Source organism: Babylonia areolata, chromosome 25 (assembly GCF_041734735.1).
Source record: "Babylonia areolata isolate BAREFJ2019XMU chromosome 25, ASM4173473v1, whole genome shotgun sequence".
Classification (NCBI taxonomy): Eukaryota; Metazoa; Mollusca; class Gastropoda; order Neogastropoda; family Buccinidae; genus Babylonia; species Babylonia areolata.
This window is the reverse complement of record NC_134900.1, coordinates 24,559,979-24,584,245: the sequence shown is the minus strand read 5'-3', so window position 1 is coordinate 24,584,245 and position 24,267 is coordinate 24,559,979. Positions and strand designations below refer to the sequence as shown.

At 41.8% G+C, this 24,267-nt stretch overlaps 2 protein-coding genes across 6 annotated transcripts in view; both read right to left on the bottom strand.

The window, feature by feature from the left end:
• Positions 1-4,192, bottom strand: part of LOC143300062 (glycerate kinase-like) — a 34,578-nt gene extending 30,386 nt beyond the window's left edge. For 2 of the 4 annotated variants that reach the window (XM_076613616.1, XM_076613618.1), the window contains exon 1: positions 4,054-4,152. Coding sequence is in view for 2 of the 4 variants with exons in the window: in XM_076613619.1 (XP_076469734.1) it covers positions 246-421; positions 1,791-1,942; positions 2,716-3,234; positions 4,054-4,061 (855 nt within the window). In the remaining 2 variants the exon portion in view is untranslated. Of the gene's footprint in view, positions 1-245; positions 422-1,790; positions 1,943-2,715; positions 3,235-4,053 lie in introns of all 4 variants that reach the window. The other 2 variants (XM_076613619.1, XM_076613617.1) reach the window with 2 other exon arrangements.
• A 1,086-nt stretch (positions 4,193-5,278) lies between these two features.
• Positions 5,279-24,267, bottom strand: part of LOC143299505 (protein phosphatase 1M-like) — a 20,000-nt gene continuing 1,011 nt past the window's right edge. Inside the window, exons 2-11 of one of the 2 annotated variants that reach the window (XM_076612759.1) lie at positions 24,266-24,267; positions 23,520-23,624; positions 22,978-23,184; positions 22,251-22,363; positions 20,575-20,659; positions 18,044-18,162; positions 16,824-16,887; positions 16,163-16,270; positions 14,619-14,767; positions 5,279-12,626 (exon numbers count right to left, since the gene is read on the bottom strand). The exon at positions 24,266-24,267 is cut by the window's right edge and continues 116 nt beyond it. In XM_076612759.1, the coding sequence (XP_076468874.1) occupies positions 12,446-12,626; positions 14,619-14,767; positions 16,163-16,270; positions 16,824-16,887; positions 18,044-18,162; positions 20,575-20,659; positions 22,251-22,363; positions 22,978-23,184; positions 23,520-23,624; positions 24,266-24,267 (1,133 nt within the window). In that variant the 3' untranslated portion in view covers positions 5,279-12,445. The remainder of the gene's footprint in view (positions 12,627-14,618; positions 14,768-16,162; positions 16,271-16,823; positions 16,888-18,043; positions 18,163-20,574; positions 20,660-22,250; positions 22,364-22,977; positions 23,185-23,519; positions 23,625-24,265) is intronic. The other variant, XM_076612760.1, reaches the window with a different exon arrangement.

Sequence of the window (24,267 nt, the reverse complement as noted above, 5' to 3'; positions counted from 1 at the left end):
GGAGAAGAGGGAGAAGGAGAAGAACAAGAAGAAGAAGAAAAATGTAGATCTAATAAGTAAGTGCAACAACAGAGTGACCCTCTGAAGGAGTCTGAGAACCCCTAGAGTTACCCTAAGAGAGTCTCTGGGATCCCCAAAGATCCTCAACTTATCAGAATCCCTGCATACACACACAACGATCACTGAACAAGTGAACAATCCAGCTGCCCTTAACCAGCCCCCAAGCCCCAGACCTCCCTCCTCACCTTAGCAGGATGAGCAATGTCCACGGCCTTGCCGCCTTTCAGCCGCTCAACGTTACTACGAAGGACATTCACCTCACTGACCGTGACCCCACTGTTGTACAAGGTCGCCGTCATGGTGATCAGGTCGTCCAGGCTGATGCCCTGTTGTGGACAGGGCAACAGGGCTGACCCCCCACCTGCAAAGATCACACAGGAGGCAGAGGTCACACAGAGGGCAAAGGTCACAAAGGGCACAGATCACTCCAAGGAGGCAAAAGTCACACTGAGGGGGGTAAACATCTTCAGCACCACCGTTCAAGGAATGTAGAGTACCCTCCCTTCCCACACTGACAAGCGCCGCTCTGTCTCTGTCTCTGTCCTTGCATGCAGTGACCACTCCCCGCACTTCAACCAGGTAAAGCCCTATTTCAGGGTCCTAAATTGTGGGACCTATTTTACCAGCAATTTTTGTGCATACATGAAACGATACCACAATTAGATGTTGCAACTCAATTTTGATGCAGATTCAGTAGCTAAACAAACGTGCCTCCATCTTGCTCTTTCCGTTTGTGGTCCCTCAAACCATGAAAATGTCAACAAAAACCATGGCAGCTTGAGACAACAAGTGTAGGTTTGGGTTCAAGTTATGGGTCATTTTGCGTCATATTGTGCCTATTTCTTGATTAGAAAGGTCAGCTACATGCAGCATGTCATTTCTCACATGGCTCCATTGCAAAACATGTGAATATCTGCATTTAAATTGGTGCAATAATTTAAAACGCTAAAATAGGACCTGACACTGTGTGTAGGCCTCTCTGTACTGTAGTCTGTAGCAGAATACAGTTTCAGTTTCTCAAGGAGTTGTCACTGCATTCGGACAAATCCATATACCCTACACCACATCTACTAGGCAGATGGCTGACCAACAGCATAACCCAATGGGCTTAGTCAGCCTTTGATTGCAAGCTTCTATCATATTTGTGTACAATTGTGTACCCCTCAGAGTGGATTTCCTCTACAGAATTTTGCCAGAAGACAACACTCTCATTGCTATGGGTTCTTTTTCAGTGTGCCAAGTGCGTGCTGCACACACACAGGTATGCATGCTAAATTGTGGGACCTATTTTACCAGCTGCTGCAATTTACTGCATTAACTGATTGATTAATTGTGTGTTTTTCATTCATTCATTTATTTACCATTGCACTTGTGTCTTATAAACCTTACAGTTTCATGACAATAAAATTTATTCTATTCTATTCTATTCTATTCACAGGACCTCAGTTTATCATCTCATCCGCAAAAAGTAGACGCTCAGTTTGATTTTCCAGTCGAACTTAAGATAAACGGTGACAGTGGGATTCTAACCCACACCCCTGGGATAAAGGGCGAGAATGGGATTCTAACCCACACCCTCACAAACTCTCTGTACTGGCAGCTGAGCGGCTGAACCACTCTGCCACCTCCCTCCTTTGGAATACAATAAAGCGTTCAAAAGTTCAGTGGATGTAATGAACGAACTTTGCAGCAACAACAAAATCACTAACTCAACAGACAGGCATACCCACCTGATACCAGAAAGATGACCAGGTCAGTCTCTGTTCTGGCGGCCAGCAGAGACTCAATGGCTAAAGCGGCGCTGTGAGCTACGCTGTCTGGCAGGTGTCCATTGGCGCCTTCATACACCTGGATCTGACTGCCGGACCATAGCAACAGGTCCCTGCAGCCGGGAGGAGACAGAACACCATGTATGTCACTGTCACCAAAGGTGTTTGCTTAATATTAAGTAATTAACACTACTACTACTGCTACTACTACACCACTTCTGCTACCACTACGACTTCTGCTACCACTACCACTACTACTAAAATGATAATATGAATGATGCTGATGATGATGATATTAAATTACTAATGTACAACAGACCCCTGCAGCAAGGGAGGAGAGAAAACAACATGCAGTGTATTGGTCAGCCATCTGTCCCATGAGTGGGAGTCACTGCTTTCTATAACACTGAACAGTCTGCAGTGAGGATCAGGGTCCACTTTACCATAGTGCATGTCTTTGGAACAACAACAAAACAAAAAAAGAAAAAAAAGGCCATTTAAAATATAGTTTAAAAAAGCCAAAATGCCAAAATGGATAATTTCATCAGTATAATGGGTGCTTATAATGAGCTGTATCTCCTTAGAACATGGCCCTGAGCACTAACAATCAACATCAGAATGAGGATAAAATGGTGACCAAAAAGTAACAATATATTACAGGGCTCTATATAATCAAGACTTTTTTGACAAAATAAACACACACACACAGAATTACAAATATATATATATATATATATATATATATATATATATACAGACTGTTCAAATCTGCACAAACAGTCTGTATTACTAGCCAGCAAATCCATGCCTTTACGCTCTAGCTGTGTGCATGCAATGTGCATTGCAAATCAAACGGATGTGCGCACAAGAGGAACAGACATCTTACCCTTTTCCTTTCTCCTTCAGGATCTCTCTCTGTCCCCGTGGGATGCTGACAATTCCGCTGACCACATGCTCCCCCAGAATGTCTTCCACTGCCCGGGCCATTCCCAGCACCGCTTTGCCAAACCCCACCACATACACATTGCGATCCACCCTGTATGTTTTGTCCTCAACCGTCAGAACACGCGTCTCTGCGTCAAACTGCAGCACACTCTCCACCATGTGATGTGGCTCAACTGAATTCACCGCCTCCCTGTAAATATCTTCCGCAACAACGTTTCCCGGTAGCTGTTCAACGCAGGCATTTTTCAGGCTGCGTTCTCTCTGATATGAAATGGAGCCACGATTTCGGAACTGTTTTGCGTTTCCAAACAGTGGTGAAAAAGTGGGGTGCACATAGTTACGATTCAAAGGCTGCTGATGATTCAAGTTATGAGTAAACACCACGGAGTAAATTCCACGAAAGCCACGAGCATTTTTAAGGTGCCGAGTAAGCTGCCTGGCGGAGTGAAACCAAGTTTGGCTGAAAGAGAAATTAATGCATACAGCTCTACATGTATTATAATAACAACATTAATGGCATCCTTGATTTAAAACTAACCAAACTTTCTTTAGTTGTTCTTTACCCTTAAAAAAATTGATGGTGACTTTTGATTATGACAAAATTACACAAATATTTTCAAATCTTCAACACCAAGGCACAGAGAGGGGAGGGATGGGTGGGTATGTGGGTAGAGTGCTAGGAATAAACTTTTTTTGTGGGCTTCCAAACAAATCCTTTTGTTGTTGTTTTCTTTCACATCATCATGATCATGACCCCTCTGGGTTTCTTTGAAAAATTTACTGGATCACGATGATATGTCGCAGGGGCCAATATGGCCATCATCGCAACGGACTTGGGAGAGCACATGTAAAATAATAATATAAAAGAAAGAAAGATAAGGAAAATGCTAAAGCAACAGAAGAAGAGGCCACCGTAAGTCTTGATGTAATCACACACGTGCACAAATTAGGACAAGACATGCAACTTTTTTTTTTTAATCAAAAAAAGGGGGGGGGGGGGGGTAGGTGGTATGAAATTAAAACCACCATATCAATCCAACAACCGTTCGTGCGTGCGTGCAAGCAAACGCTACCACGTGTGTACTCTGTGTGTGTGTGTGTATGTGCGCGAGCGCGCGCGTTTGTGTGTGTGTGTTTGTGTGTCTAAAGTGCAGAGAACTTGATTTATTCTGTGTGTGATATATGTCCACTTTCGTACAATCCGGGTGTTGTGTTTTTCTTCTGCATCTGCTATTCAAACTGTAGCGGCATTGGTACAAATATTACAAGTAATACTTACAGCGCCATTCCCCAGCAACCAACTTATGTTAGTTTGCAGGTGCTGTTTTCAGTTTCATTCTGGGGGAAGTGTTTTCGCCGTTGACTTCCCCCGACTTTGACCTCTTGATACGGGGACTGAGTATGTACTTGGCAGCTGTGCGGTTTCAGTTTATCAAGGAAGCGTCACAATGTTTGGACAAATCCATACACGCACACCACATATGTTTGCCAGATGCTTGACTAGCAGCATATTTGTTTTCTCTTCGCCACTCAGCAAAAATACAACACCCTTGAGGAGGAAGAACCAAAACAAAACAACAACAAAAAAGTATATTTACTGTAGCTACTCAACTTGAATAACTCAAGCGTAGTTTCACAGCAGTTGTACACTAGAATTTCGTACAATGAAATATGTAACAGTCATGCCTTGAGTGAATGTGTACAAATTTCGCAGCAGTTGTACACTAGAATTTCGTACAATGAAATATGTAACAGTCATGCCTTGAGTGAATGTGTACAAATTTGTGTACCTGTCAGACTGGATTTCTTCAACAGAATTTTGCCTGAGGTCAACCTTTTTCTTGCCATGGGTTCATCTTCAGTGTGCCTTGTGCGTGCCTAACACAGAACCTTGGTTCGTTTTCTCATCTGAATGAATAAGATGCTAAGCATACCTGGGAGAAATGGTGAGACTGGGATTTGAACCCAGACACTATAACTGACACTGTTTGGGCAGAAAAAATGTCTTAAACATTCAACCACCTTCATTGTGCTTGTACCCGGCACTGTATCCCCCCCGCCCCCACCAAAAAAAAAAAAAAAAAAGAGAGAAAATTTTACTTTTAAAAATGACTGACAATTAAACATGCACTGTAGAATGGATGGGAAAACCAGTTGCAGAGACTCGATCAGACTTTGACACATGACCAACAGACCTGGAAGAATCTGGTGAACAGTTCTGTGTGGTGCCCCAATGACTCTTCACAGAGTTTAAGGAGGTAAAGAAGAAGGAAAATACAAAGATGAAAGAAAGAAGGAAATAAAGAAAGAAAGAAAGAAAAGAAGAAGATAATTTATCACTCTCATCAGTGTATCTGGATAAGGTGGCAAAACTCTGTGTGGGGAGGGGGGGGGGGAATGAAGGGGGGGTGCGTGTGTGTGCATGTGTATGCGTGCGCACGTGTGTGCTTTTAAAACACATACAAACATGCATGTCAATAAAAACAGAATAATCCACAGCACTTTCTTCTGATTTTTATTTTTGGGGAAAAAATGAGAAGCAGCAATGGAATGTGTACAATATACAGTCACCATGCATAAATGGCCTTTCCAATTTCACACATGCTGTGCATGTATCACAGTTACGGTAACATGTGGCTAAAGTAGGCACAGTTCTGAGCATTTGTGTAACAGACATCCATTAACAAGGTAAGAATAATGAAAAATTAGTGCATAATGAATAATACCAATAATAATGATAGTAATGATATTAATAATTTATATAAAAAAAAATAAAAAAGATAATGATACAATAACAATTAAACATTTACATCATATTTATATGTGTCTCTATTTAAGTATATTTAATAATACATGTAGTATGAATAAGGTACAGGAATATAATATTAAAAAAATGTGTTAAAGGGTGTTAACTCATTAAAAAGAAACAAAACAAAACAAAACAAACAAAAAAATGTTCCATCACTCATTCTCTCTCTCTCTCTCACACACACACGCACGCACGCGCACGCACGCGCACACACACATGCACTTACACACACAAGGAAGACATTGTGGGGGAAAGATCTGTAGTTTAAAAAATTGCTTTAACAAATACATTTCAAGGTTGCATTTGAAAGATGTTCCAGTGGCACTGTCTGATGTTGTGTGGATGAGAGTTCCAGAGCCAAGCACCATAGTGGTCCTTAACATTTCCACATAAAGCAAGAACAGCTTCAAAACAAAATACCTTTTGGTACAATATCTCTGGGTCCATTCTGTAAAACACTGTAACCCATAAATTGACACCATGATTACTACTATGGCAACTACTATTACTACTATGAAGAAGAAGAATATGAATGATATTTAACAATAATATATATTTATACTGCACTTTTTCTGTCTAAGAGCTCACAGTTCTTTTCATTGAACAAAAAAGTTTCAAATTGCATATAAAATATACCATTCATGACCACTCTCTCTTTCAAAATGGATTAAAATAGATACAAACAATACAAACGAATTTGCAGAACAGCTCAATTAAACAGTAAAAAAAAACCCTGACAGATAAGCACAATATAAGTGCATTGTAAACAATCAGTTACTTCAGCTGAGCATAACAGAGCACCACTTAAAAGCTTTGTACAAAAGCATACCCACATTCCTTCCTAATGATTCACTTTGATTTGCCACAAGCATAGCAGCATGGAATGAACAAGGTTTTGACAATACTTTTGTGGAATGTTTCCAAGTCATAATGCACCAAAAGTTGGCCAACAAAGCAGAAAATGTTGTCTGTCTTCATTTTTATTCTTATGTAAAGGACACAGCACATATACATATGTAGAATTTCAACATTGGTGATGATGTACTGCGATGTTTGATGTTGCACATGTTAATCCTGTCATACAACACCCAGATAAGAGGAGCCACAAGAGAAAGGAGCGTTCACCACAGATTGATGTACTGATGCTACCATCAAATCACTATCATCACTGTCATCACCAAAATCATCACCTGTTTTGTATTTGATACAACAAAGTTGGATTCACAAGTCACCAGTATGACTTTTCAGCTGACTGGGAAAAATTTAATCTGTAACTGAAATATGATGGAATGCAGGCATAACAAAAATCCAGCAGTTTGACATTATCATCATTATTATTATTAGTAGTAGTAGTAGTGGTATCATCTCAGCACTTTAAAAACACGAGTCATTTGTACGACAGGCTGCCAACCTTGGTAGAGTCGACTGACAGCTGTCCTTAGGAACTCTTCATTCGTTTCCTGTGTCATTCAATCAGACTTCATTCACACAAACACATACATGTGTATCACATGTACATTGTTGCTTATTGTCCAGCTGACCTCAAGGGCCATATCAGGACTGCCCAATGCTTTGACCATCTGGCTGGTGTAACCAGCATCTCTCCCACTCAGATCTGAATTTGGAATGTTTGTCGTCTTATGCTCATTCATCAAACAAAAACATCAACACATTACAAAATAGTCCAACATGAAGAAAATTGCCCAATCAAATACTTCTGGGTCAATGAATATTCAAGGCATGTTTTTGAAAATCAAAAGCAACTTATATAATATATACATATTCATGACTTATGATTCTGAACTATACATTTTTCAAAAAACCTTTACTAATTCACATAATATATACATATTCATGATTTGCGTTATTATCAACTTTATATCAATTAACAAAATTTGTAACAATAATGAATTATAATGACTCTGGGTCAGTATGGGATTGCATTAGTCTTTTTTGTTCTTTTTTTAAAATTTTTCAAACAAACTTATATTATAGACTATTTTATCATATTGCATGCTATTTTAACAATATTCTGGGTAATACAGAAAATATACAATTAACTTACAACATATGTTATAGTCTTTGACAAACTGGAAAAATACACACACACACACACACACACACACACACACACACACACACACAAACCAAATTGGAGCACCAAATTCAGTGGTTTAAAAACAAAACAGAAACAATAATGAAAATAAAAACTGATTGCCAAAAATACAGCTGACATGCAGTAACAAACAATCAGGTGATACTGAATGCTGAATAAGTGGAAACGGAAACCAAAATGAATTAATCATATATAACTATTCATCACTATCACTATTTATTTCATCTCAAGAAACACTGATTAAGAAACAGACAGTGTTTGATTGATTCATCTTCTCTTTGGAACCAGATAGTCAGGACAGCAGATGCCTCATCAATCTGCTATTCTGGTGATCATAGTCAGGCATCAACGAATATCACACATACATTTTCTAATTCCTAAAGCTGAGATCTGAGTATTTTAGGACAAAGGACGCTAAATTATAGAATCTGGAAGAGGTGCTGCTAGCATGAAGGTAATGCCCAGACTGACTGTTGGAGGGAAGACAGTGATTATTAAAAAAACGATTTTATCCTTATGGGTAAGAAAATCAATCATCTGGTAGACTTGTCAGCAGTTAGTTATGTAACTATATATGCACATGAAAAGGTTACATTTTCATACAAGTATAAAAGCTACATTAGTTGGTATCTAGTCATTACACTTTACTTATTTAAGAGCCTGTAATTATCTAAGTAGGAGACAGGGGCTGACTGAGACCGATGCAAGGAATGTTATTGGAATGAATAAAGTACAAAAGGTATATATATACATATATATATATATATTTTTTTTTTTTTTTTTTTTTTTTTTAGTTAAAACATTTCTTCTAAAGAAGTGTTCAACAGTTGTGAGGTACAAGTCCTTGTATGCAGCTATTTAAAAAAATGATAATCTGTTTAAAAAAATAATCAGTAAGAAAAAAAAGCTATCCCCCCCAAAAAAAAGTTCATTACAACACAACAAGAATGATCAGCAGTACAGAGAAATAGAAAAAAAACAGAAGTAGTTTTTGTTTCAACAGCTCAACAGACATTTTGTTTCAGGAACTTTTCACAGGTTCACCATCAAGTAGGAGTATCTTTCCCACCACCACCAAATCATAATTGTCATTTTAATCATTACTGACATTTATACAACATCAATCCTCTTTAAAATACCAAATTCTAAGCGCTTTACAAACACAGAGTCATTTGAACAACAGACTACCTACCTGGGTAGAGCTGACTGACAGCTGCCTCAAGGCACTCATATCATTCGTGTCCTGTGCCATTCAATCAGGTTTTAGACATGCGCAAGCACACACATAAGAGTTAACATTGAGTTCAACAATTAATAATATGCGCAGCTTAAGACACACATCAGCAAGTACAGAACAATGCATCAAACTGACCCAGAGTTCAACAAATAATAATATGCGCAGCTTAGACATACATCAGCAAGTAGAGAATAATGCATAAAACTGATTCAGCGTTCAACAAATAATAATTTGCACAGGTTATGACACACATTAGCAAGTAGAAAACAATGCATTAAATTAAAGTTGAGTTCAACAAATAATAATTTTCACAACTTAAGACACAGATCAGCAAGTAGAAAACAATGCATTAAGTTAACGCTGAGTTCAACAATCATTTGCACAGGTTACAGAACACATTGGCAAGTTTAGAATAATGCATAAAGTTAACACTCACTGAGTTCAACAAACAACAATTTACACAGGTTACGAGACGCATTAGCAAGTAGAGAACAATGCATAAAGTTAACGCTGAATCCAAAAAGTAATAATACTGTTTTAACCCCTTCGTTGCTGAGTCCTGGTGAGATAATGCGGCAGAACCTTCCAAACAGAATACAGACAATCAGTGTGGTTTTTTTGGTTTGTTTTTAATCATTATTGTTTGTTTTTTTATTACATTAATTTTAAAGGTTCATCAAAATTAAAAGACATTTCCTGGCCCTAAAGGAACAAAAAGGAGGAGTTTGTATTATACTCCATGTTTGGTGTTAAATATACTTACCATGTCAAACTGATGCAAACTAGGCCTATTGGTTTGCTCTGCTTGGCCAAATTTCACGCGGCTAACAGTGAAAAGACGGGCCCACCCGCTCTTAGCCAATCAAACGCCTCTAAAAACTATAAGCGCTTAATCATTCCTTTGGCCAAGGCTCTCCACGCCATCTTGTCAGGTTTACACTCTGTCTCGTCTTACGCTTTTTTTGGCTATTCAGCGTATCCTTTTGGCCTTATTTTGTTGCATGCGGCTTGTGTTTATTGACTTTTATCTATTTTTCCATTTCTTTTCCACACTTGTCAACAGATAATGATGGGGTTCCACCAGCAGACTGGCCGAGGACTGGGGAGAATGGAGCACTCTGACTCCCCCATGCAGGAGCAGCTAACTCTAGGAGTAAATTTTCAGGACTCTGTGCAAACCCTGTAGCTGTCAGCAACAGTCAGAGGGTTAAGTTAAAGCAACGGGAAACAGGACGCGCAGTGGGATCAATCCAAGGGGAATGGTGATGTGTATAAGGACTGGTACACAAGGAAATCATATCCTTCATCCATTCATCAATTTCAGTTTTAACACTTTGTACCCAGAGTAGTGATTTGTACCAACTTGCTCCTCTTGGAACAAGTACAGATTTTTCTGTACTGCACTGGGCACATTCAGTTTTGCTTTCTCAATCCCTTGTATTCTTGTTTGGTGCTTTCAGCCTGTTGGCTTTAGCCTCTACTTTCTTTGCCAATGTTTTCAGGGTGCTGGCTTTAGCCTCTACATTGTCTGCCAGTGTTTTCCAGGGAGTCAAACGAGCACGTTTCTGATGATGTTCTGTGGGTTTTGTGTATAAGTGTTGCGTCAACTTGTTTTTGATGACATGGTGTGCATTCTGTGTAGAAGAATGGGCTTTGATAGTGCACTCAGCTGGTTCACAGAAAGTGCAGTGCAGCTGTACTGATGGGGTACACAGTGTTAAGGACATGTCCAAGCATGCGGGCTGATCCATATTCACATCTGCTTTCATCATTTCAGGGAGGAAAATTGTTAACACTGAGATCTGTGTGCTTTTTACTTCACACAGTAAGACACCAGTTCTCCACGAACACATGACATGGTTCTGTCCAAACCACACGATGCACAGTTCTGTAGGCACCACACAACGCAGTTCTGTAGAAAAAAAAAATCCACATTTCTGGCACACACTTCTGGCTTCCAAAGAGATGACTGATCCATCTTGACCAGGTGCCAGTTGCATTGCTTGGTTCTAACTTTTTGACAGTTACATGTGACTAAATGCCTATGTTGACCGAACTATGCCATTGGTCAGTTCCATACTACACACAGTTAGTAGCGGGTTACGACCATACTGAGCTCTTCCGTCTGAGTAATGCAACTGGCTCCAGGTGTCCGTGTGTGGAAGAGGTGCCAATGCTTGCTGGCTAATCCATACACGCCGATGAAAAAAAAAAAGATTCTAAAGGACAATGCATAAACCAACGCTCTGGTCCGTGAGTGGAGCGATGACCTCGTGGTAATGCTCCCCACTAGGAAGAAGCCAGTGTTCACAGGTTCGAGTTCCATATAAAGACCAGGATTTTAAATCTCCTCCCACTCCACTAGACCGTGAGTGCTGCCCTGGGTGCTTTTCATTCAGATGATCCAGGAAGATTCCATGTTTGGTGTAAGCACTTAGCGCTTGTGAAAGAACCCCACAGCTACTAAAGGGTTGTCCCTTGCTGTTTAAAAAATAATCAGTAAAATAAAAAAAAGCTATCAAAAAGAAAAAGAAAAAAAAGTTCATTACAAGAATGATCAGCGGTACAGAGAAATAGAAAAAATGTTTCAACACCTCAACAGACATTTTGTTTCAGGAACTTTTCACAGGATAACAATCAAGCAGAAGTATGATGTTTCTAACAACCCACTGGCTTTTGCCCAGATGATCGAGCTGTTCAGGTCAGGGGTCTTGGCTCTGTGAAGGCTGCATTGTTCGAGGGGCAAGTCTTGGATATCTGTCTTGGTGGGGTTTCCATCTATTGTTCTAAGGGGGAGCCCTGTTTGTCAAACAAGCAGTGAATTTCTGAGGGGGGTAAAAGTCCTGGCTGGCATTACAGGAAGAAGTCCTGGGTACATACACCTGCAGACAAAAAAATAAGGGGGAAAGTGGGGGTGGTGGTGAGGGGGGAAGGGCAGCCAAAATTGCACGCAGAGAGATCTGGTGTGACAAAAAGCAATACAATACAATACTATGCAATACAAAACAATACAATACAATGTAATGCAATGTAATGCAATACAATACAATTCAATACAAAACAAAACAGTACAGTGCAACACAGCACAGCACAGCATGGCACAGTACAGTACAGTAAAGTACAATACAATTCAGTTTGATACAATACCATACATTATAATACAACGCAACACAAGACTACACAATACAAAACAAGAGAATACAATATAATACAACACAATACTATACAATATAATACAACACAACAAAATACCATATAATACAATACAACACAGCACATTACCGTACAATACAACACAACACAACAACACAACACAAAACAACACAACAACACAATACCATACAACACAACACCATACACCACAACACTAAGCAAAACGACACAAGACAATACCATACAACACAACACAAAACAACGATAACACAACACCACAACACAATACAACATAACACAACAACAACACAGTACCATACAACAACAACACAACACACGGACAACAGAGGGTGGGGTCAGTGAGGACTAAGGGTCAGACAAGTGAAGGTGGCCGTGAGGTGCAGTGGTACGACCAGGGCGGTGATGTCGTCATGGGAGGGTTCGTGTCCCCCCTCCGTCCTCCACCCAGGCTGGTCAGGGTCAAGGTCCTTCTCCCCCCGTGCCTGTAGCACCGCCTGGTGGGCTGCATGCTTGTACCTACACAAAGAAAGACAACTCTGTGTGTGTGTGTGTGTGTGTGTGTGTGTGTGTGTGAATGACAGTGTGTGTGTGTGTGTGTGTGTGTGAGTATGTGTGTTTCTTTTTTTTTATTTTAATGTATTTTCACTGTTAAGCGATATTAGATGGGGGAAAAAGTTGTGTGTGTGTGTGTGTGTGTGTGTGTGTGTGTGTGCGCGCGTAGGGGTTGGGAGCGTGGGGGGTTAATAGGAAGAGCCAGCTGAAACGTCTGAACACAGCCAAGATGATAATAATAATAATAATGATTGGCGCAATAGCCAAGTGGTTAAAGTGTTGGACTTTCAATCTGAGGGTCCCGGGTTCGAATCACGGTGATAGCGCCTGGTGGGTAAAGGGTGGAGATTTTTACGATCTCCCAGGTCAACATATGTGCAGACTTGGTAGTGCCTGAACCCCCTTCATGTGTGAACACATGCAGAAGATCAAATACGCACATTAAAGATCCTGTAATCCATGTCAGCATTCGGTGGGTTATGGAAACAAGAACACACCCAGCATGCACACCCTCGAAAGCGGAGTATGGCTGCCTACATGGCGGGGTAAAAACGGTCATGCACATAAAAGCCCATTCATGTACATGCGAGTGAACGTGGGAGTTGCAGCCCATGAAAGCAGAAGAAGAAGAAGAAGATCATAATAATAATAATGATAAATATGTGTATTAATATAGCACCCTTTCTCTCTTAGAGTTCAGGGCGCCTTCCATTATAGAAAAAGTTCAAAACTACATGAATCATTCATGACCACTCTTTCTCCAAGCCCCTCTCCTCCCAAACCCTCCCTCTCTCATTTGTCTATGTCATGTATACAAAGGATGTGAGAACGACTGTATACACTACAGAAGACTGCTTTCTTATCATCATGACATTTCACTGCAGTACATCACCAGTGGAGGTCTGCCTAATCAATCTTCATGCTTAGAAAGGATGTGAAAATGACTGCATACACCAGACACTGCAGAACGCTGCTTTCTTTTTATAACATAATTCAATAATAATAAGTTTATCTATATAGCACCTAGTCAAATAATTTTGCTCTAAGCACTTTACAATATTTCCAATTTAAAAACAAAAAAAAGTATGTATCATCTATATAGCACCTAATCAAATAATTCTGCTCTAAGCACTTTACAACTACAATATTTCCAATTTAAAAACAAAAAAAGTATGTATAATCCATTAAAATATGCAGGTTGATCCAACAGAGAAGACAAAATTAACAAAAACAAGACACTGCAGTGAAGGAAATAACAACAACAACAGTCCATTCCACCCAGCACCCCTCATGCAAAACATGCTCACTGGCAGTGCAGTAAAACATACATTTAAACAAATAAATGAAAAACCAACATCCATAACTTACACAGACATCCAGCCAAACACCAAAGCATGTTCAAGCACACACACATACACACACACACACATATTCACACATACACAAACGTATACACATGCAAACACAATTTCCCATACACTTTTTCTTCTTCTTTGTCTTCATTCATGGGCTGCAACTCCCACGTACACTTGTATATACACCAGTGGGCTTTTATGTGTATGACCGTTTTTACCCAGCCATGTGGACAGCCATACTCCATTTTCAGGGGTGTGGAAGTTCCTGTTTCCATAACCCACTGAACGCTGACATGGATTACAGGATCTTTAACATGCGTATTTGATCTTCTGCTTGCGTATACACACGAAGGGGGTTCAGGCACAAGCAGGTCTGCACATATGTTGACCTGGGAGATCAGAAATATCTCCACCCTTTACCCACCAGGCACCGTTACCAAGATTCGAACCTGGGACCCTCAGATTGAAAGTCCATCGCTTCAACCACTCATTCCCATACACTACACCACTCTCAATGCACATACCACACATCACAATACAATGCACCTTCACTATCATCATTTCACAGCCACACATCACCACCAGCGAATGTCTGCCTTACTTGTGGCTGCCCTGTGTGTGCGCCTGGAGGGCTGAGTGGACAAGACGGCCCATGGAGTGGTTGGGGATCATGTCCCAAAGGCCATCAGACCCCATGACCAACACGTCCTGGTCGCTCAGTGTCTGCTGTCGCAGGTCTAGTACCTTCACCTGGGGTAGGGGGGTGTGGGTGTGGGAGGGGTTGGGGGGGAGGAGACACAACACACACACACCTCTGGTATCATCTTGTTATGGTGTCGTCTTGTGTTTTGTGTTGTTGTATTGTAATGTTCGTATTGTTCTGTATTGTTCTGTACTGTACTGTATTGTGCTGTATTGTACGTATTGTACTGTGCTGTGCTGTGCTGTGCTGTGTTGTGTTGTGTTGTGTTGTGTTGTGTTGTTTCAGTTTCAGTAGCTCAAGGAGGTGTCACTGCGTTCGGACAAATCCATATACGCTACACCACATCTGCCAAGCAGATAGCAGCGTAACCCAACGTGCTTAGTCAGGCCTTGAGAAAAAAAAAAAAAAAAAAAATTATTTATGAATATTGTTGTGTGTTTTTTATAGTTATTATTTACTTATTTATTTATTTGTGTAAGCTTATCTGTTATTTATTCACCTTTTTTTTTCTTTTTTCTTTTTTTTCTCAAGGCCTGACTAAGCGTGTTGGGTTACTCTGCTGGTCAGGCATCTGCTTGGCAGATGTGGTGTAGCGTATATGGATTTGTCCGAACGCAGTGACGCCTCCTTGAGCTACTGAAACTGAAACTGTGTTGTGTTGTGTTGTGTTGTGCTCTGTTGTACCTGGTATCATCTGGTTATGGCGTCGTCTTGCGTTTTGTTTTATTGTAATGTTGAGTGTACTGTATTGTAATATATATATTGTACTGTATTGTGTTGTACATATTGTACTGTGTTGTGTTGTATTGTGTTGCATTGTACTGTGTTGTAGTGTTGTGTTGTGCTGTATTGTGTTGTGTTGTATTGTACTCTGTTGTGTTGTATTGCGCTGTACATATTGTATTGTATCATACTGAATTGTATTGTATTGTAGTGCATTGTGTTGTGCTGTATTGTACATATTGCACTATATTGCGTTGCACTGTGTTGTATTATACTGAACTGTGTTACGCTGACTTGTGCTGTGTTGTGTTTTATTGTACTGTTTAGTGTTGTGCTGTGTTGTGTTGAATTGCCGTACTGTAAATAGTGTAATTCAGTGTGCTGTACAGTCTTCTGAAATGTTTTGCACTGTCTTGTAACATATTGTACTGCACTGTGTTGTATTGTAGTACTGCACTGTTTTGAATTGCATTGCATTTATTCCACTGTTGTTGTTGTAGTTGTTGCAGTAGTGGTAGCAGTTGCTGTTGTAGTAGCAGCAGCAACAGCTGTAGTAGTAGTTGTAGTTGTAGTAGTGTGACTGGTTAGATAGGGTCCCCTCATCACATCAGTCCAGTCTTCAGGTTCTTTTCAAGTAATGACAGAAGTAGTAGTAGTAGCAGCAGCAGCAGCAACATTAGTGCTGGTGAAGATGTGTATGAAGTGTGTAACGGACTGACCTCCGGTGTGCAGGACAGGAAGGGTTTGACCCTCAGACCCGTGTACATGTCAGTCAGGTCGTAGTCGCCCAGACTGCGGCTCACCCCGATACAGTTCATCAGCCGTGACTGAAAACCGCAACCACACCCAACGCTGTGTGAGAGTCTTTCCTTTGGGGAAAGGGTGCAAAACGTCAGATGTCTGTCAAGCCATTGTCATAAGAAGAAGATGAAGAAGACGAAGAAGAAGGAAGAATTATGATGATAATAACAACAATGACAATAACAACTACACGCTGAGTAAAAACAATGATGATGACAATAATAATAATAATAGCAACAGTAACAATAATTTACCAATACATATGGCATGAACAAGACACAGGAATGTAATTTTCTATTAAAAAAAAAAAGTTAAGATACAAACCCAGTTCTAAAACAGTCTAACATCACTCAAAACACACACACCTCTCCCTCTTTACCCTCCTCACACACACACACACACACACACACACACAAACACAAACACACACACTGTTCTTTCCTCTCTTTTTCCTTCCTTCCTTCCTTTCCTCTCTCTCTTGTTTTCTCTTTTTTCTGTCTTTCCTTTTCCTGAACATGGCTGTTCAATTCTTTCTCTCTGTCCCTAAGAGTGGTGTGAGCCTGGTACAGGGACACCTACCCCTTTCTGTGTGCCGTGGATGAGGGGGAAGTTGATGTCTGCTGACGTCACCTCCTTCCTGCTCCTGAAAACCGCCATATCCATGACATCATGTGACCCTTTCAATTCATCTCCATGATATCACCATTCCCATGACATCGCAATCCCCATGGCACCGCAATCCTCATGACCCCACGACACAATGACCCCAGTGACAACACCATGACCCAATGACATCACCATGATCCCCATGACACCACGACCCCCCCTCCCGTCACTGTGACATGAGCCCCATGACATCACCACTATCCCCATGACATCATCATCCCCATGACACACCAAGTTTTATCACCCAACCTTTCCATTTACACCATTTTACAGGAGAATGAACACACACGTTGAAAACACAGCTGTGATCCTGTGTTAGATTCAATACAGATACAAAGATATGACTGACAGTGCAACAACAGACATGCAACTCAGATAAAAACCAATCAAATCACAATGTGTTCAGTCCAGACAACCACAAAGGGCCATTTGCATTACTCTTTTTTGTCACAACAGATTTCTCTGTGTGAAATTCAGGCTGCTCTCCTGGGGGAAAGCGCGTCACTACACTGAGAGCGCCACCCATTTTTTGGTATTTTTTTCCTGAGTGCAGTTTTAAAAAATTGTTTTCCTTTGGATTTTTATACATAATTTTGCCAGTGACAACCCTTTTGGTGCTGTGGTTCTTTCACGTGCGCAAAATGCATGCTGCATACAGGACCTCAGTTTATTGTCTCATCTGAATGACTAGTGTCCAGACCACCAATCAAGGTCTAGAGGAAGGGGAGAAAATACTGGTGACTGTGCCGGGATTTGAACCAGTGCGCTCAGATTCTCTTGCTTTCTAGGCAGATGTGTTACCTCTAGGCCATCAGGGCTGATGACCCGTCTGTTCTTAAAACAGGCTGATGATAACCCAAAACAATATACACAAGGCAATAACCCCAATAATGCAAAACACGGTCTATCAAAACAGCACTAAAAAGACCAAATTCACAGACATCTCAGTTAATCAACATGCAATCTTAATCTGGTTTAAAGTAATGTAAAAACACCAAATTCACCGCTGTCTGTTTCAGTCCACATAAACAACAAATCAAGCTGAAAATATTGGTTCCCTTCATGGAAAAAAAGTATCTGGAGGAACACCCCAGACACACATCTCAAGGCTTGACAAATGAATGGCGACTCACCATCCACCAGAGTACGGCGTTCTGCACAGCAATCGCTGACCCAGGTCACTCCTGTGCACATAGCGACAGAACTGACTGGTGGAGAAATGGCCGTTGGTCAGCTCTGGGTGGTGGTGGGCCTGGACACAGGGCACTGACCCCAGTAAAGCAACACTACACACAGGGCACTGACCCCAGTAAAACAACACTACACACAGGGCACTGACCCCTCATAAAACAACACTACACACAGGGCACTGACCCCAGTAAAGCAATACTACACACAGGGCACTGACCCCAGTAAAGCAACACAACACACAGGGCACTCCCCTCCCCCCTCATAAAACAACACTACACATAGGGCACTGACCCGTCATAAAACAACACAACACACAGGGCACTCCTCCCTCATAAAACAACACAACACACAGGGCACTCCCCTCCCCCCTCATAAAACAACACTACACATAGGGCACTGACCCGTCATAAAACAACACAACACACAGGGCACTCCTCCCTCATAAAACAACACAACACACAGGGTACTGACCCCTCATAAAACAACACAACACACAGGGCACTGACCCCTCATAAAACAACACAACACACAGGGCACTGACCCCTCATAAAGCAACACAACACAACAAACAGGGCACTGACCCCTCATAAAGCAACACAATACACAGGGCACTCACCCCTCATAAAACAACACACAGGGCACTGACCCCTCATAAAACAACACAACACACAGGGCACTGACCCCTCATAAAACAACACAACACACAGGACACTGACCCCTCATAAAGCAACACAACACAACAAACAGGGCACTGACCCCTCATAAAGCAACACAATACACAGGGCACTCACCCCTCATAAAACAACACAACACACAGGGCACTGACCCCTCATAAAACAACACAACACACAGGGCACTGACCCCTCATAAAACAACACAACACACAGGACACTGACCCCTCATAAAGCAACACAACACAACATACAGGGCACTGACCCCTCATAAAGCAACACAATACACAGGGCACTCACCCCTCATAAAACAACACAACACACAGGGCACTCACCCCTCATAAAGTGACACTACACACAGGGCACAGACCCCTGTAAAGCAACACTACACAGAATGACCCACTATAGCAACACTACACATAATGACCCAACATAGTGATACTACACATAATGACCCAATATAGCAACACTACACACAGTGACCCAATACAGCAACACTACACACAATGACCCCAGTAAAGCAACACTACACACAATGACCCAATACAGCAACACTACACACAATGACCCCTGTAAAGCAACACAACAACCCCCCGTAAAGCAACACTACACATAATGACCCAATATAGCAACACTACACACAGTGACCCAATACAGCAACACTACACACAATGACCCCAGTAAAGCAACACTACACACAATGACCCAATAAAGCAACACTACACACAATGACCCAAAATAACAATACTACACACAAATGACCCCCGTAAAGCAACACTACACACAATGACCCCCATAAAGCAACACTACACACAGTGACTAAATAAAGCAACACTACACACAGTGACCCAATACAGCAACACTACACACAATGACCCCTGTAAAGCAACACAACAACCCCCCGTAAAGCAACACTACACATAATGACCCAATATAGCAACACTACACACAGTGACCCAATACAGCAACACTACACACAATGACCCCAGTAAAGCAACACTACACACAATGACCCAAAATAACAACACTACACACAAATGTCCCCCGTAAAGCAACACTACACACAATGACCCAATATATAGCAACACTACACACAATGACCCAAAATAGCAACACTACACACAATGACCCCCGTAAAGCCACACTACACACAATGACCCCCATAAAGCAACACTACACACAGTGACTAAATAAAGCAACATTACACACAGTGACCAAATAAAGCCACACTACACACAATGACCCCCATAAAGCAACACTACACACAATGACCCCCATAAAGCAACACAATGACCCCCCATAAAACAACAATACACACAATGACCCAATATAGCAACATTACACACAATGACCCAATATAGCAACATTACACACAATGACCCAATATAGCAACACTATACAGCCACACACTGACCTACCAAAACATAAATTCTGTCAGCTACACACACACACACACACACACACACACACATACACACACTGACCTACCAAGACATAAATTCTGTCAGCTAGACACACACACACACACACACACACACACTGACCCACCAAGGCAAAAATTCTGTCAACCAGCCAACCACACACGCACACACACACACACACACACTCACACACACTGACCTACACAGACATAAATTCTGTCTCTCTCTCTCTCTCACACACACACACACACACACACACAGACCTACCAAGACAAATTCTGTCAGCCAGCCAGCCAGCCAGCCAGCCAGCCACACACACATACACACACACACACACACACACACACACACACACACACACACACACACACACTGACCTACCAAGTCATAAATTCTATCAGCATCCTGGTCAGCACTGAAGTCTGTTGAAAGAGGAATAACCTGGTCCGCTAAGTACGCCACTGCTCTGAGAACACACAAATACAAGCATGCATGCACATGCACATACACACAAACACACATACACACACACACACACACACGCGCACACACACAGAGTTCAGTTCAGTTCAGTTACTCAAGGAGGTGTCACTGCGTTCGGACAAATCCATAAACCCAACACCACAACTGCTAAACAGATGCCTGAACAGCAGCGTAACCCAGCCAACACGCTTTGTCAGGAAATAAAAAGATATATAAACAAATTAATGGATACATCATTAAATCAATAAATAAATGAATGATTGAATAAATAAATAAACAAATGAATAAACAAAATAAAAAAATAAAAAAACTGATGCTTGGAAAGATCAGTTTCATAACTGTCAGGTTCCTGTGCCACTTGTTGCCAAGAAATTGACAATGTTTAACACATACACTGTGTGTGTGTATGTAAAACATGCATCCAAAACACACATGCACAACCATACACACACCATGTCTGCGTTAAACATTGTCATTTTCTCAGCAACAAGTGGTACAGGAACCTGACAGCTATAAAACAGCTCTTTCCAATCATCCAACTTATGGTGACATGTCATGCAGGTTAGAGTTCAACAGATAAGATCAAATCTTGGCAGAAGAGTAAAAAAAGCATGCAAACATAATAAGAACTTGCATCTTACATATGATTATGATCAGACTTAATTTAGTCACTGGCCATGATTAGAGTATGATCTCTGTTGAAAATTAAGGTCAGAGATTGTTTACAACAAAGGTAAAAATACACATCATCAGAAAAATAGAGATACATCCACACATATGCATCCACATTCATCCACATTCACACATGTTGAAGAAAAAGAGCCAGAGGTGTTAAAACAGCAATACATCAGCTGCAGTGACATACAAATAAAGCACATATGTCTGGTAAGCACGGGAATCTTAAGTGTATGGGACTGTCACCCCCACACACCACTATTTCCTGCCCCTCCACTACACCTTGAGTGTTGGTCTGGACACAACTCATTCAGGTGAGACGATAAACCATGGTCCTGTGTGCAGCTTGTACTTAGCACATGTAAAAGAACCAATGGCAACAAAAGGGATGTCCCTGGCAAAATTATGTAGAAAAATCCAGTCTAATATTAAAACAAATACACTTGCAGGCAGGAAAAGAAAAAAAGAGAGATAAAAACATAAAAAGGGTGCCCACACACTTTACCTGGGGACGGACGGCAGCCCGAATTTCAAACAGAGAAATCTATTGTGACAATAGCAAGCAATAAAGAATGGTAACTTTCTCCATATACAAGGTATACAAATTCAAGTTGATGCTGCTTGTACTGTTTCCTTACCTGTGTGCTAGCTGAACTGGTAGCATAAACAGCATTGACTTGGAAGTTGTGTACCTTGTGTATGGAGAGAGTTACCACTCTTTACAGTTTGTTAATCCTTTACTCTCCTAGCCTCATTACTCTTTCAGTGTCACAACAACTATCACAATACGATGCAATATGACACAACATAATGCAGTACAATAACAACCTAATGCCTGTCACAGCCACAGACACCACTGAGGCCCACACAGGCCAAGAAGGGAGGGAGGTAAGCGTTACCTGCAGTCCCCAGCGTTGGCCACGTACAGTTTGCCGAACAGGAAGAGTGCCACCAGAGTGCAGCAGCCTCCAGAGATGTTGAACGACGCCTTCTCTCCTCCAATGTGCTCATCCTGCAACAGTGGACACAAGATCCATCACACTGTGTGTCAGTCAACGCAGGTGTTGCTTATCACTGATTACTTCTAAGACTGACATAAGCTTACAGCTGAGCCAACAGCAAAGTGAGAGCTGTATGATCAATCGTTTATCTATTGCAATAGGAAGTAATTTACAGCTTAGTCTTTTGTGAAGGACTATGACTCTCAAACTAGGAGGCAAGACTGCACTGGCTCTTAGTGCTGCTGCCTTGGGGGCTAGTTGGCCTTTGGGAACTATCCAGTGCCGACTGTCCTTAATCCCTCTTGGCCGAGGGAGTGGGGAATTTAACTTGGGCAAGACAGTCTCCACTATAATCAAATTCTAGCCGAGATAGTTGGGAAGGAAGATGCCTCCTCTGCTGGTTTGCTGGTGTTAGTGGGACATGACTGACTATAATACATTACCTCTGTCCTCCTTACTTCACAGGAACAATTGACGTGCCTGTTGCAGGTAAGGGCGTAAACATGTAAACACTTTCATGCACTGCCCTCATCCCCTCTCTCTACACACACACACAAACACACTCATTTTGTAGATTTGTGCACATTCACACTTCACACAGACACACACACCACCCTTCACTCACCATAGCATGAAAAGCAGCCTCCAACGCCCCAACAATGAGGTCATCAAAAGTCACACAGTTGAACAACTTGCAGGGTTCGGTTGGAGTGTCGGCAGTAGTGGGAGCGCTTCCGGCACTCCCCTCGCTCCCTGCTGCAGTCTGTTTTGTCTCCTTGCACTCCCTCAGAGCCAATTCAAACAGGTCTTTCTGCACGTCCACTAGTTTCTCCTGATGACACAACATACACAGCTGTGGGTGTATCTGTGTGTGCGTGTGTGTGTGTGTGTGTGTGCGTGTGTGCGTGTGTGTGTATGCATGCTTAATTCCACTAAGTGATGCTTTATGTGTGTGATGACTTACTGATAATATTCACAATAGATACATGCCTCATTAATATACAGGCCTATCAAGTAGGCCCAAACCTAAACAGACCCCCATAGCAGCATCTTCATCACCCCCATTCTCCTCCATCTCAATCAAAACACAGAAAACAAAAAGTTCCGAATGACAGTGCACACAGAAGTACCACAACAGCAGGCAGAGAAGACTGGTGAAGACCTGACCTGTAGGTGGTTGATGAGCTGGTCAGCCACCATCAGTGCTGCCCCAGGACCCCCATGTCCGTCAAACACTCCAAAGTACATGCCCCGCACACTGGCCTCCATGTACTGCAACACACACACGCCAAAGTACACGTCTGGAGCACACACACAAAAGTACACACCTGGGACACACATGCCAACGTTCACGCCTGGAACGCATACGCCAAAGTACACGCCTGAAACACACACACTAAAATACACACCCTGCACACTGGCCTGTGTACTGGAACACACACACCAAAGTACACGCCTGGAGCACACACACCAAAGTACATGCCCTGCACACTGGCCTCTGTGCAATGCAACACACACTCCAGGTACACACCTGGAACACACACACTAAAGTACACGCCTGGAACACACACTCTAAAGTACATGCCACGCACACTGGCCTCCGTGTACTGCAACACACACACCAAAGCACATGCCTGGAACAGCCGAGTGGTTAAACCGCTGGACTTTCAATCTGAAGAGCCCAGGCTTGAATCTCAGCAAAGGCGCCTGGTGAGTAAAGAGTAGGGATTTTTCCTGTCTCCCAGGTCAACATTGTTTGCAGACTCGTGAGTGCCTGATCCCCCTTCATTACACAACACTTTGCCACACAGTGTGTGCACTGCGGTCCACACTTCAGCACACAGCAAATAATGCAGCATGCAGTGTATTTTGGCCCACATCAAACAGCACCCAGTTGCCTGCAGTCCACAGACCT